The sequence below is a fragment of the Phyllobates terribilis genome, unplaced genomic scaffold (assembly GCF_046119375.1).
Source record: "Phyllobates terribilis strain yellow unplaced genomic scaffold, ASM4611937v1 Scaffold_11__3_contigs__length_659146591, whole genome shotgun sequence".
Taxonomy (NCBI): Eukaryota; Metazoa; Chordata; class Amphibia; order Anura; family Dendrobatidae; genus Phyllobates; species Phyllobates terribilis.
The window spans coordinates 584,951,216-584,964,958 of record NW_027362771.1 but is presented as its reverse complement, the minus strand read 5'-3'; the positions used below and the strand labels follow the sequence as shown (position 1 = coordinate 584,964,958).

The following is a 13,743-nucleotide window of genomic DNA, read 5'->3' as shown; positions in this document are numbered from 1 at the left end:
GTATGGCATTATTTAACCCTACAATAGGTGCACACCCAACATTAAAGCAGGCCGCACACCTAAGGCTATGTTCACACGTTGCGTTTTTTCATGTTTGTTTGTTTTTGCAGTGTTTTTTTTAATGCCAATTAAAAGCTGTTTTTAGGCTACGTTCCCATGATGAGTTTTTTTTAAGCTGCTTATTGTAAAAAAAAAAAAAAAAAAAAAAAAAAGTAACCTCTTTTACTTAATGGTTGCAGAAAATCTGCAACATAAAAAAACTCATAAAAAGCTCATCGTGGGAACGTAGCCGTACAGTAAAGCAAAGCTGTGAGATTTCAGGACTCTCATGCACAGGCTTTTTTTTTTTTTCATTTTTCAGTGGTTTTTTTTTTTGCAGCGTTTTTTTCACCTATACGAAGCAATATGAGTTTGCAAAAAAAACAAAACAAATATTTTTGGAAAATAAAACTACCTTAATAAAACATTACATTTGTGCTTTGCCTACAAATGTAATCTGCACCTGAAAAGGCTGTAAAAAACCTCAGCAAAATGGGCATTTTTAATGCCAGGTTTTGGCTGCAGAAAAGAGCACAGCAAAAATGCTGCGTGTGAACATAACCCACGATGATCTTTTGATGTGTCAGATATTGTGCCCCCATTATTGGTTACTTGCATTTTTTTGGAAATACGCAGCGCAAAAAACTCATCGTGTGAACATAGTCTTAGGCTTTGTTCATACATCATGTTTTTTTTTTTTTGCTTCCCAAATCTGCAGCAAAACCTGATCTTTCAAGGGAAGTTTGCTGCAGATTTTTCTTGCAGTTTTGATGCGTTTTTTTTTTCACTGTCCTTCTGTCTCTTTTTATGCATGTACATAAAGTTCTGTGGGAAAAAAAGAACCCCATTCTATTTTGGCATCAAAAACGCTGAAACAAATTTTGATGCGTTTTTTCAGCGTTTTTATCACTACCCATTACTTCCTATGGGTGAAAAATTGCTTAAAGAATTCCAAAAAAACATGCAAGACACAAAATCCTGAACAAATAAAACCATGATGTGTGAACAGAGAATTCTGGTTTCTCATAGACTTTGCTGCTACTGCAAAACGCAGCTGAAAATTTGCATAAAAAAGCATAAAAAAACGCTGGAAAAAAACATAATGTGTGAACATAGCCTTAGACAGCTTTTGGCAGACAGCTAATCCTTCTGACCCCGCTGCACTTGCAGACCGGCTTCTGGCAGCCGCTTATCTCCTGTGTGAACAGACACATAATTGGGTGTGTTGAAATCCATTTCTGCCCTAGGAGAATAGTGGAGACCCCCTCCCCCGCCAAATACATTATGTGGTATATGGGGACGTCTCCGCTACCGAAATCTGGTGGTTCTGTCCATTGATGTGCATGGGAGTTATGAAAATTGCCAGAAAGGGGCGTTAGCCTAATTTTGTGGGGCTGAATGGCCGTAAGTGTCCAGGATGGGAATAATCCGACAATCACATACAAGTGAGGTGTCGGGTATAGGCCTAATCATGGCTGCTGGGATTGCGCAGGCCGGGCCTAGTTCGGTTGCTACAGTCCTCGCTCTTGCTTCACTACAGATCTGTAGGTCAGGACTCTGGGAAAGCTGGGCGACAACCATTGGGCAGAAGGCTGTACAAACATGGCAGTCACGAGGGCCTACAGTGGTTCGTCTTCTGATAAGATGGCCGCTCTTCCGATCGTCGCCCCTCACCATGGCCACAAAGGAGTAAGACACAGTTTATTGGAAACTCCCGCCATATACCCGCCATCCTGGCACGTCTACACACATTGTCCTGGACACTGAGGTGATGGGGGTTTGTGATCGTCCATTGTTCTCAGGAAAGTCTCCAAATACAGGAAATTTACAGTGAGGGTCCATGTACCACCATTACTGACACAATCACTCCAAGGCATCATCATCTATAGGCCGTGAGATGAGAAGATCATGGCTGTCTCCACCAGAAGCCGCGCCCCCCCCAGTGCGCAGGTTGTGCCTGGTATTGCAGCACATTATCTGTTCCAAACTTGCCGTGTTCTCATTTACATTGAATAGACTGCTGTGTTCTAATCTCCATATAGCCCTCCTGGCTGTTATAACCCGATACACCAGGCTCAGTAGGCTGTATCCCACACGAGATGGGATGAGATACACCGGCCTCAGTAGGCTGTATCCCACACGAGATGGGATGAGATACACCGGCCTCAGTAGGCTGTATCCCACACGAGATGGGATGAGATACACCGGCCTCAGTAGGCTGTATCCCACACGAGATGGGATGAGATACACCGGCCTCAGTAGGCTGTATCCCACACGAGATGGGATGAGATACACCGGCCTCAGTAGGCTGTATCCCACACGAGATGGGATGAGATACACCGGCCTCAGTAGGCTGTATCCCACACGAGATGGGATGAGATACACCGGCCTCAGTAGGCTGTATCCCACACGAGATGGGATGAGATACACCGGCCTCAGTAGGCTGTATCCCACACGAGATGGGATGAGATACACCGGCCTCAGTAGGCTGTATCCCACACGAGATGGGATGAGATACACCGGCCTCAGTAGGCTGTATCCCACACGAGATGGGATGAGATACACCAGGCTCAGTAGGCTGTATCCCACACGAGATGGGATGAGATACACCGGGCTCGGCAGTATACTGGCATATAATGGCTGCCATTTCTTGGTATGTTGCAGGTACCCGAGCCTAGCTTGGCGTTATGACGGTGACATACACGGCCCGTGTGGCGAATGCCCGCTTTGGCGGCTTCTATAAGCTGCTGCTGCTGTGGCGGGGCAGTATATACAAGCTGCTCTACAAGGAGTTCCTAGTGTTCTTCGTGATGTACGCCGGCCTCAGTATCACATACAGGTAAGGTGGCGGCTGTGGGGTCGTGCACTGACTGAGATCTTCTGTTTTTTTAGCTACTTTTTTTCTGTTTTCTCAGGTTCCTCCTCACTGAGGATCAGAGGCGCTGCTTCGAGAAAGTGTCACTTTACTGTAATAACTACGCCAATCTCATCCCCGTGTCCTTCGTGCTCGGTGAGCGACCCAAGACCACCGTGGACCCCATACATCACTTATCTATGGTCGAGCGACATTTGGCCATAGAGCATGGATATAACTGAGGCGTGGGACACACCGTGCCTTCATTATATCCATAGCTTACAGTGAAATTATAGATTGCGTTTCGAGAAAAATCATTCCTAGGGGGCGCTCTTGACACATGCCACATTTCCTTCTCTCAGGTTTTTATGTCACGCTGGTTGTGAACCGCTGGTGGAACCAGTACCTCTGCATGCCAATGCCGGATAGGGTGATGTGCGCCATCTCTGCCACCGTGCACGGCTCAGACGAACAGGGGAGAATGTATCGCCGGACATTGATGCGTTACTGCAGCATGTCCGGTCTGCTCATCCTGCGCTCCGTCAGCACGGCCGCATTCAAGAGATTCCCAACCATAGATCACGTGGTGGAAGCAGGTGAGGCTTATTCCCCTGCTGCTGCTGAACTCTGTCCTCTGCTGCTGAACTCTGTCCTCTGCTGCTGAACTCTGTCCTCTGCTGCTGAACTCTGTCCTCTGCTGCTGAACTCTGTCCTCTGCTGCTGAACTCTGTCCTCTGCTGCTGCTTTACATGTAATTATAACAAAACCCCAGCTGCGAGAAGTATTGGGCCAGAGCAGGTTTTCAGCCTCTAGATGCAAACTAGAATGTTCCCTTTCACTGACAGCAAGCAGAGATACTGGATTAAAAAGTATATTGGAAAATTGCACAACTTTTCATTTCATAGTAATTTGCCCTAATTTGCATAGAAATGGGCAGGGTCTATACATTACACTGGGAGGATGGGGGTGACTGTACGAGTCTGGTAACACTTTATTTTCCTGCAGGGTTTATGACTCGTCACGAGAGGAAGAAGTTTGAGAATCTGCGCTCCTCATATAATAAATACTGGGTCCCGTGTGTCTGGTTCTGTAGTCTGGCCGCTCAGGCGCGGAGCGAGGGCAGAATCCGGGACGACCACGCATATAAAATGCTGATAGAGGTGGGTGAGGGGCTGGTATTATGGGGCGATGCTCTGCAGGATCTCATTACAGTAATGGACACCCAACAACTTGAAAATTATTACAATTATTCAGAATTGTATCCAATAGATAAGGGAAAATATCTTTAAATTGACTTTGATGTACAATAAAAAAATATTTTGTGGTACAGGAAAATCTATGTAAATACTTTTATGCCCAAAAATGACAAAAGTTTTCTAGGAGTGATACTTTTAAAAGCTAACCAGAAAAATGATGCTTGCTGCTTTCAGAGCACAGAGGCTCTCCTAGAATACTTTTGTCATTTTTGGGCATAAAAGTATTTTTAGCATTTAAATGTATTTAAAATTCTGTCCAAGACCACTAGGGGGAGCTAATTTTATATGCTTTTACTATAGAGATTAAAGGAAGCTGCATAAATCCATAATGCATGAACTCCCCCTAGTGTTAGGTGTCAGCCATACAGTTTTTTAATAGGTTAGTTAGATGGTGCTGTTAGTAAGTGCCCACCACAAGGTGGCACTATTAGCATGTGGTGGAACTATGATGTAGTGAACACTAGGTGGCGCAGCTATCATGTACTGAATGCTAGGTCACCCTTAGCATGTGCTGAACGCTGGGTGGCGCCGTTAGCAGGTGCTGAACGCTGGGTGGCGCCGTTAGCAGGTGCTGAACGCTGGGTGGCGCCGTTAGCAGGTGCTGAACGCTGGGTGGCGCCGTTAGCAGGTGCTGAGCGCTGGGTGGCGCCGTTAGCAGGTGCTGAGCGCTGGGTGGCGCCGTTAGCAGGTGCTGAGCGCTGGGTGGCGCCGTTAGCAGGTGCTGAACGCTGGGTGGCGCCGTTAGCAGGTGCTGAACGCTGGGTGGCGCCGTTAGCAATCTAATGCCTAAATGGGACTAGGGTGCCCCTTGTGGCTGATAAGAGAATGGAAGATCTTGAAAGTGCATCTCTGTAAGCTGCACCAGTCCCGTTCTCCATTCCCTTGGGATAGAATTAGGACGCAATCATACGTTCTTCTTTTCTCCTCCATTCTGCATTTGCAGGAACTAAATGCTTTCCGTGGGAATTGCAGCATGCTTTTTCACTACGACTGGATCAGCGTTCCACTTGTGTACACGCAGGTAAGAACGGCCGTTTAGTCTTCCAAACATGAACACTGGCCCTTTAACTCTATTATGCTAAACAACATTATATACGTTTCCCCAGGAATAGCGCCACTTGTGGCTGTGTGTGGTATTACAGCTAATTCCTATTTAAGAAAATGGGTCTGAGTTGCAATACCGCAGACAGACTATGAAGGAGAGTGGCGCTGTTTCTGAAAGAAGCACACTTTTCTAATCCCGGACACCCTTTTCCTGGTGTTAGGTGGTGACCATCGCTCTATACAGCTACTTTCTGACATGCCTGATTGGACGGCAGTTCTTAGATCCCTCCCAGGGTTACGGCGGCCATGACCTGGATCTCTACGTCCCTGTCTTCACCCTCCTGCAGTTTTTCTTCTATGCCGGCTGGCTGAAGGTATCGCCTATAGTCCTAGATGCAGTTTCTTTATAGCATTGCGCTGTGTCTATATGGATTCTATGGTATTCCCCTCCCCCCACACTTCCTAGGTGGCGGAGCAGCTCATCAACCCTTTCGGGGAGGACGATGATGACTTCGAAACCAACTTCTTGATTGACAGGAATTTCCAGGTAATAAAGGTTTCAGTAGCTGCTTTGCTGTATTTAATTTTTAATGTCCTATATCTACACAATTGATTTTTTATTTTTTTTAATTAAACCAAGCTTCTGTTTTTGCATAGAGGCTTAAAGGCTATTTATATTATTTCTGGTCATTTCTGATATTATTGGAGGACTAGTAGGTAATATTAAGGTTTCCAGCCCCCCGTTTTTGAGCTCCAAAGACCCCATTTTCCCTTACAAAGCTGTAGATTTATTCTGTCTACCTGCTGCCACCACTAGGGGGCGCTCACTACATGGGAATAGATACAAAAAAATCATATGTGGTGAGCTCCCCCTGGTGGCAGCAAAATGTTTTATCATTCAATTCTGCATCTGACCAAATGCTTAAAAAGAAATTTCAAGTACTGGAAGCCCCGCACCCTAACTGCACCCCTAAAATAGGGGAATATGGCTTACCCAATTTATACCTCCCTCATTACGCTGTACTACCTTTGGCTTATGTGTAGGTGTCCATGCTGGCTGTCGATGAGATGTATGGTGATGTTCCTCATCTGGTGAAGGATCGATACTGGAACGACGCTGATCCTCGGCCTCCATACACTGCTGCCACTTTGTTCCAGAAGCACCAGCCTTCCTTCCAAGGATCCACCTTTGATATGGCGTAAGTATTAAGTACTTTATTGCTTGCAGGAAGCTGAGATATAGGGAGCTATCTGTTGGAGGGGGTGGGGGTCTTTACACCACTGTTCAGGGAGAGATGGAGGAAGCGCTGAAGCATTAAGGGGTTAACAATATGACTACTGTGCTCCTCACATGTCTAAGGATCTCATCAAACAGCCCCTCAAAGCTCAGCTTCTGGACCTCCTGTGGTCAGTTCTTGGGGATTTTATCAGTGGTCACCTCTGAATTTTTAGCTTTGGAGTCAAGTTAATATTTAACTGAGAACTCCAGCAAACAGCCCCTCATATCTCAGCTTCCTGGACCCTTCAGGGTGTGACATAGGGACAATCGTCCCTGATTTTTTTTTTTTTTTAAGTGTTGAGTGAAGTTGATCACATCCTCACGTTGCATCCACAAATGTCCAGGAAGCTGAGATGGAAGGAGCTCTTTGATGGGGTTCTTAATAGTTAACTCTGTAGTGTAAGAACCTTATCAAACAGCTCCTCGTATCTCAGCTTACTGAATGTTTTTGGGTGCGATGTGATGATTTTGTTGGTATTTACAGTCAACTTTACTCAACACCTCAAAATTCAGGAGGTGACTATCCCTATGTCACCCATAGAAAGTGCCAGGAAGTTGAGATTTGAGTGGCTGTTTGATGGGATCCTTAAACTGGAGAATTAAAAACTGTTCATTTTTAGGTTTTGAGTTTCTGGGTTATTAATTCTACAGCGTGAGAACCCTGTCCAACAGCTCCTTAAATCTCAGCCTCTGGGACCGCCATGGGTGTGACACCGGGGCAAGTGGATAGTCGTCCCACCATGAAGTTTCAAGTTTTGAGAGGAATTAACCATTTGTTTTCCACTCAGATTGACCAAGGAGGACATGCTGTTCCAGCCCCTCTCCGACATTGAGGAGATGAATGAAGAGACCTACACCCGGCCGCTCCCGCTCTTCAGCCGCCTCTTCCCGGGAGTGGGACCCTCTCCGCAGTCATCCTCCGTTGTTCTCACTGCCCCATTAGTGACCCCTGAGAGCCAATTGACTTTACTAAGAAGATCAACCAGCTCTTCCTCCAGGTCTTCAGGCAGTCTGTATCAGGAGGGTCCTGAAGACTCCACACAAGCAGAGACCCTCCCTCATCCCGAGACTCGACCTCCAGACGTCCCAGTCCAGTCCATATTCCAGGTTGAATCCCCCCCATCATCCATTGAGAGGGATGCCCCCATAGCGGACATCATTGCTCCTGCCCAATAAGCCTCGAGGGGCGGACTGTGATGTCCATGGACAATGCAGAAGAGAACGCGGTTCATCGCTGCAGATTATCGCTCCCCTGCTCCAAATATTTTGTCAGCGCTCTTAACTGCTGCCGTCTAGACCAGTGATTATAGATGAGCTGCTGCTCTATTCTCTACTATTTAAAGGGATCCTCCGAAAACGACCAATTGTTTAAATCAGGTTTTTGTGGTAAAATCATTTCTAGGATACTTCTTCTGTCTTTTTTTTTCTTTTGGGCATAAAATACTGGTAACATAAAAACCTGATTTAAACAATGTACCATAATTTTTGGATGACACGTCCCCTTTACTAATAAACTGTTTTATTAACTTTTAAGTGACAATTTATAATAGTAATACTAACTGTAGTGCCCATGTAATAGTACAGACCAAATACTAGTCCCCGAACAGGAATAACACCCCACAACACATAACCACTATAACAGTGCTCCTAATATTATAGTAGTTATATTCTTGTACATAGGGGGCAGTATTATAGTAGTTATATTCTTGTACATAGGGGGCAGTATTATAGTAGTTATATTCTTGTACATAGGGGGCAGTATTATAGTAGTTATATTCTTGTACATAGGGGGCAGTATTATAGTAGTTATATTCTTGTACATAGGGGGCAGTATTATAGTAGTTATATTCTTGTACATAGGGGGCAGTATTATAGTAGTTATATTCTTGTACATAGGGGGCAGTATTATAGTAGTTATATTCTTGTACATAGGGAGCAGTATTATAGTAGTTATATTCTTGTACATAGGGGGCAGTATTATAGTAGTTATATTCTTGTATATAGGAGAAGTATTATAGTAGTTATATTCTTGTACATAGGAGCAGTATTATAGTAGTTATATTCTTGTACATAGGGGGCAGTATTATAGTAGTTATATTCTTGTACATAGAGGCAGTATTATAGTAGTTATATTCTTGTACATAGGGAGCAGTATTATAGTAGTTATATTCTTGTATATAGGAGAAGTATTATAGTAGTTATATTCTTGTACATAGGAGCAGTATTATAGTAGTTATATTCTTGTACATAGGAGCAGTATTATAGTAGTTATATTCTTGTATATAGGAGAAGTATTATAGTAGTTATATTCTTGTACATAGAGGCAGTATTATAGTAGTTATATTCTTGTACATAGGGAGCAGTATTATAGTAGTTATATTCTTGTACATAGGGGGCAGTATTATAGTAGTTATATTCTTGTACATAGGGGGCAGTATTATAGTAGTTATATTCTTGTACATAGGGGGCTGTATTATAGTAGATATATTCTTGTACATAGGGGGCAGTATTATTGTAGTTATATTCTTGTACATAGGGGGCAGTATTATAGTAGTTATATTCTTGTACATAGGGGGCAGTATTATAGTAGTTATATTCTTGTACATAGGAGCAGTATTATAGTAGTTATATTCTTGTACATAGGGGGCAGTATTATAGTAGATATGTTCTTAGACCCAGTGTACAGTCCGGCCCCTGTGCACCGAAATGTAATTAGCAGAAAACTTCAAATGGTGATTAAAGAGGAACCACAAAGTGTATTTTGTCACTTAAGGTATCAATTTAATCAGTATGACAGCGCCATTAGAGCAGATCTTTAATTTACAAAATCGTCCTCCCAGGGTCTCTTTAATGAATTCTGTGGAATTGATGGCACAACTCTCAAATGTTTCAGTCCCTTCCTGGAAGGCCACATTATTTGCATTTTCTTCTCATTCTCCAAACCGTTCCCTTCAACAGATGGAGAACCCAATTGCTGTATGCAATTTACATGCTACCATTAGGTAAAATAATCCAGAACCTCGGTCTGCCATACTGATCATGCTCAAATATACCCGACATTCAAATCAGGAGTCGTTGACCCATCTAAAACTCTAACTTCTGCGTAGCCAAACTACAAGAATGGATGATGCGGCCAACTGAAGCAGCACCCAGACTAAACAGAGGTTTTTTTGGTCAGAGGTCGGCACCTAGCAGCAAAATAGAAATCTCTAACTGGAACACCTCTCTCTCGGAAACGATCCTTCAAAACTCAGACCAGGCACGTAATTTGGGTGTAGTTAAACGCAGAAGCCAAATATCAACAGTCATGAAGTCGTAATTTTTCCCCATCTGAGAAATGGGCAGAATCTAAAGATCTTATTCCACCAGAAGACCCCGGCACAAGTCCTCGTGACCTTCCTGCTGGACTACGTTAATCTAGATTGTGAAAATATTCACTTTTAAAGTATAAATTATAATTTGTGCTAAGCTCAAGGGGGTGTTACCAGGGATTATTTTTGGGGGCATGTACTTCTTCCCCTGCATGAGATTGACCAATCATAAACAGGAAAGTCTCACAGAGAAAGCCAGCTCTGACATTCTCTGGGGGTGTGTTTGCTTTTTTTTTTTTTTTTTTTTTTTTTAGAACTGCCTCCCTGCTTATGATTTGTCAATATCATGCAGGGGGAAAGAACACACCCACAATGTTTTGAATAAATTACAACCTTAACTTTACAAGATAACATTTCCACATCAGAATAGAGAAACTAAAAAAAAAATGTAAATTTTACTCAGCTCTACAGATACTATCAGTGGAACAAAGTGACTTTGGAAAACTATTTGCTGAAAGGTATTAAACCTAGGGGGTTACGCATTGATTTGTTTCCTACCTCAGACATTGAGGATTCCTCCTTTTCTAATAAGTGGACTTTAAGTGCACTTTATTGGAGCTACTTATGCGTTCTGACAAAAGAACCTTAGAACAGATTGAAAAAGATTTTGAGATTATACAGTACATATAGTACAGCTCAGTGGTTAGCACTGTAGTCTTGCAGCCCTGGGGTCCTGGGTTCAAATCCCACCAAGAACAACAGCTGCAAGGAGTTTGTATGTTCTCCCTGTGTTTGCGTGGGTTTCCTCCCACACTCCAAAGACATACTGATAGGGAATCTAGATTGTGAGCCCCAATGGGGACAGTGATGATGTCTGTAAAGCTCTGAGGAATTAATGGAAGTGAGTAAAATAAATTATACATGAGAAAATCCAGCATGCTCTCACTGTGGATGAGTGCAAAACCCTTGACAATGGGAGGCTGATGTACAAAATATTAAGACGAAAAAGTTCCAGTGAGATTTAGGTGACTAGCAAACTAATCCCATATACAGTTGGTATTATAAAACTGAGAACTTTTGATCTTGTCCTCTGTCTATATCTAGCAAATATACAATGTCTGAGGAAGAATGTGGAGGATGTTTTTTAGGCAAACGTGTGGTACTTGGAAAGGTGGGAGTACAAGAAAATCTGAGACAGCATTCCAGAACCCCCAACTACCAAAAGAAAAAAACTCACGTCCAATGTCAGGGTCAAGAGGTTAAAGAAAATCTACAGGATTGATCTCATCATGTTCTCACTACATCACACAGGGAGGTCTCCTCTAGAGGCTTGTCCTCCCCAGTTGGGGTATTTGATTACTTCACTGCGGTTAAAAACGTGGAATTTTTTGCTCGTAAATTCCTTTTCAAGAAACGTTTTAGTCCTAATTCCACTCCATTTACTACTGTGGTGGAATTACAGACCCTCTGGGATTTGGAATCACTGGCTACAGAGCAAGAAGAATCAAATCCATCCTCCACCCCGTGCATCTGTATCGGCGTTCTCAGCATTTTCCACCCTTATCCTCCTCCCCACAGTTGGAGATTTTTTTGTTGGATTGGACAAGGATGAATTCTCTCGCCTTAATGGTGGGATTGTTCATGGTAACCTTACCTGGCTACAAAGACAAACCATTCAAGGACTTAAGGATATGAATGATTAAACTGGCGGACAAGTGTGGAACTATGGTTTTATGGCTGATACAGATGTATAAGCCTGAGGCATTAAGACATTTGGTGGTTTCTTAGTGTTATCGGTGGTTGGCCAAATCCATTACAGACTTTTACAATGGAGCTTTCAGATATACTCAACAGAGGGATGAAGTCATCCATCATCAAGATGAAGGATTCCTTGATCTCTGAGCATCCTGTTGTCTCGACCTTCTATTCACAAGGATCCACTCAACCCCACCGTTCTGGTCCATTATCTCCAGTAACGGTGGTCTTTGTAAATCTATATGTAGGCTTGTTGAGCTTTATCTTCAGAAATGCATTGATACCCTTCCTTCATTTGTTAGGGACATCACGGATGTTCTGAGGAGATTAGATGGTATACAATTATTGGGCGACATGTGGCTGGTTACCTACACTGTGGAGTCAAGGAGCATGTCTATATGCCATGAACATGAGATACATGTGGCTAAATATATATATTTTTTTTATATGACCAATTTAACATTGATTTTATTTTATTTTAGTTACATTTTGCTCTAACCCATAATTTTTTTTTTAGTTTAAGGATCTCCCCTTCCTACAGCTACAGGGCACATCTATGGGGGCAACTTGCGTGCCCTGGTATGCCACCTTTCCCTGGGTCTGTGGGGGAGGGAGGTGGTCCTTAATACACAGGGTCATGATTCTGTTGTCTCGTGACGCCGATATGTAGACGATGTGCTGATCATATAGCAGAGCCCCCCATTGCAGCTGGATGATTTTCTTGGTCATCTTAACATTGAATTGACATGGAAATATAGCCGGCCATATGTCCACTTCCTCGATCTGCTGATTATCAGCACAGATGGTGATAGTCTTGCTCCTGATATGTTCAGTAAAGCGACGGCCACAAATGCTTTGTAACACGCTACATCTTCACATATTTCACAATTCAATCAAGCTATCTCCATAGGCAAATTTTTGAGGGCTAGAAAGATTTGTTCCGATGATCAAACTTCTATGAAACAAGCCGAGGACCTTACACAAAGATTTCAAAATAGTGGATAGAACTGTAGACATTAAGAGAGGTTTTATTACAGCTAGAAGAGCTGATAGACGCCAACGGACAGATCAATAGGAGGGTGAAAACTGATATAAAATCTAGATGTACTACTAGTCTTAATTCAAATTGGATAGCAATGGAAAAAATCCTCTCCAAGCACGGACCCAATCTCAATGACTATTGACTATGCGTCCCCCTGTAACTTGGAGGAGGTTATGCAACCTTAGCATCATGTTGACTATACAGTCGTTATATCCCACCCAGGAAACATCTCCTTGGAAGAAAGGGTCGCTTCTCCTGCGGTGGGGTCTATATTTTTCAGACCACTGAATTTTCTAATTCAGGAGGTGACATTTCAGATTGTTCATCACATTACATGTGATTCAGAGGGGTTTGTGTATTACGCAATGTGCGTCTTAATTTACATAGGCAGGAATACCAGATCCCTTAGGGGGCGTATCCAGGAACACATGAGGGTTATTAAAAATGCGGCTAACAGTCAAAATTATGGAAAAAAAAATAATAACTATTCATAAAACGTTTTCAGGATTTTTAAAACTGGGATCCGAAAGGCTTATCTCCACGTGGAATTGATCCTGTTTATTTGGACATTTTGGGCTATGTATTCTTGTACATAGGGGGCAGTATTCTAGTAGTTATATTCTTGTACATAGGGGGCAGTATTCTAGTAGTTATATTCTTGTACATAGGGGCAGTATTATAGTAGTTATATTCTTGTACATAGGAGCAGTATTATAGTAGTTATATTCTTTCACATAGGGGGCAGTATTATAGTAGTTATATTCTTGTACATAGGAGCTGTATTATAGTAGTTATATTCTTGTACATAGGGGCAGTATTATAGTAGTTATATTCTTGTACATAGTGGACAGTATTATAGTAGTTATATTCTTGTACATAGGAGCTGTATTATAGTAGTTATATTCTTGTACATAGGGGCAGTATTATAGTAGTTATATTCTTGTACATAGGGAGCAGTATTATAGTAGTTATATTCTTGTACATAGGGGCAGTATTATAGTAGTTATATTCTAGTACATAGGGGCAGTATTATAGTAGTTATATTCTTGTACATAGGTGGCAGTATTATAGTAGTTATATTTTTGTACATAGGGGGCAGTATTATAGTAGTTATATTCTTGTACATAGGAGCAGTATTATAGTAGTTATATTCTTGTACATAG

General features: G+C 42.6%; 1 protein-coding gene across 1 annotated transcript; it reads left to right on the top strand.

Annotated features, from left to right (window-relative positions):
* Positions 1–2,725: 2,725 nt before the first annotated feature.
* BEST2 (bestrophin 2) lies at positions 2,726–7,902 on the top strand. Its single transcript, XM_073650962.1, has 9 exons — positions 2,726–2,878; positions 2,955–3,049; positions 3,256–3,489; positions 3,899–4,053; positions 5,093–5,170; positions 5,415–5,567; positions 5,660–5,740; positions 6,238–6,392; positions 7,261–7,902. Exons 1-9 carry the CDS (start codon positions 2,727–2,729, stop codon positions 7,646–7,648), a joined length of 1,491 nt encoding a protein of 496 aa, XP_073507063.1. The 5' UTR covers position 2,726; the 3' UTR covers positions 7,649–7,902.
* Positions 7,903–13,743: the final 5,841 nt, after the last annotated feature.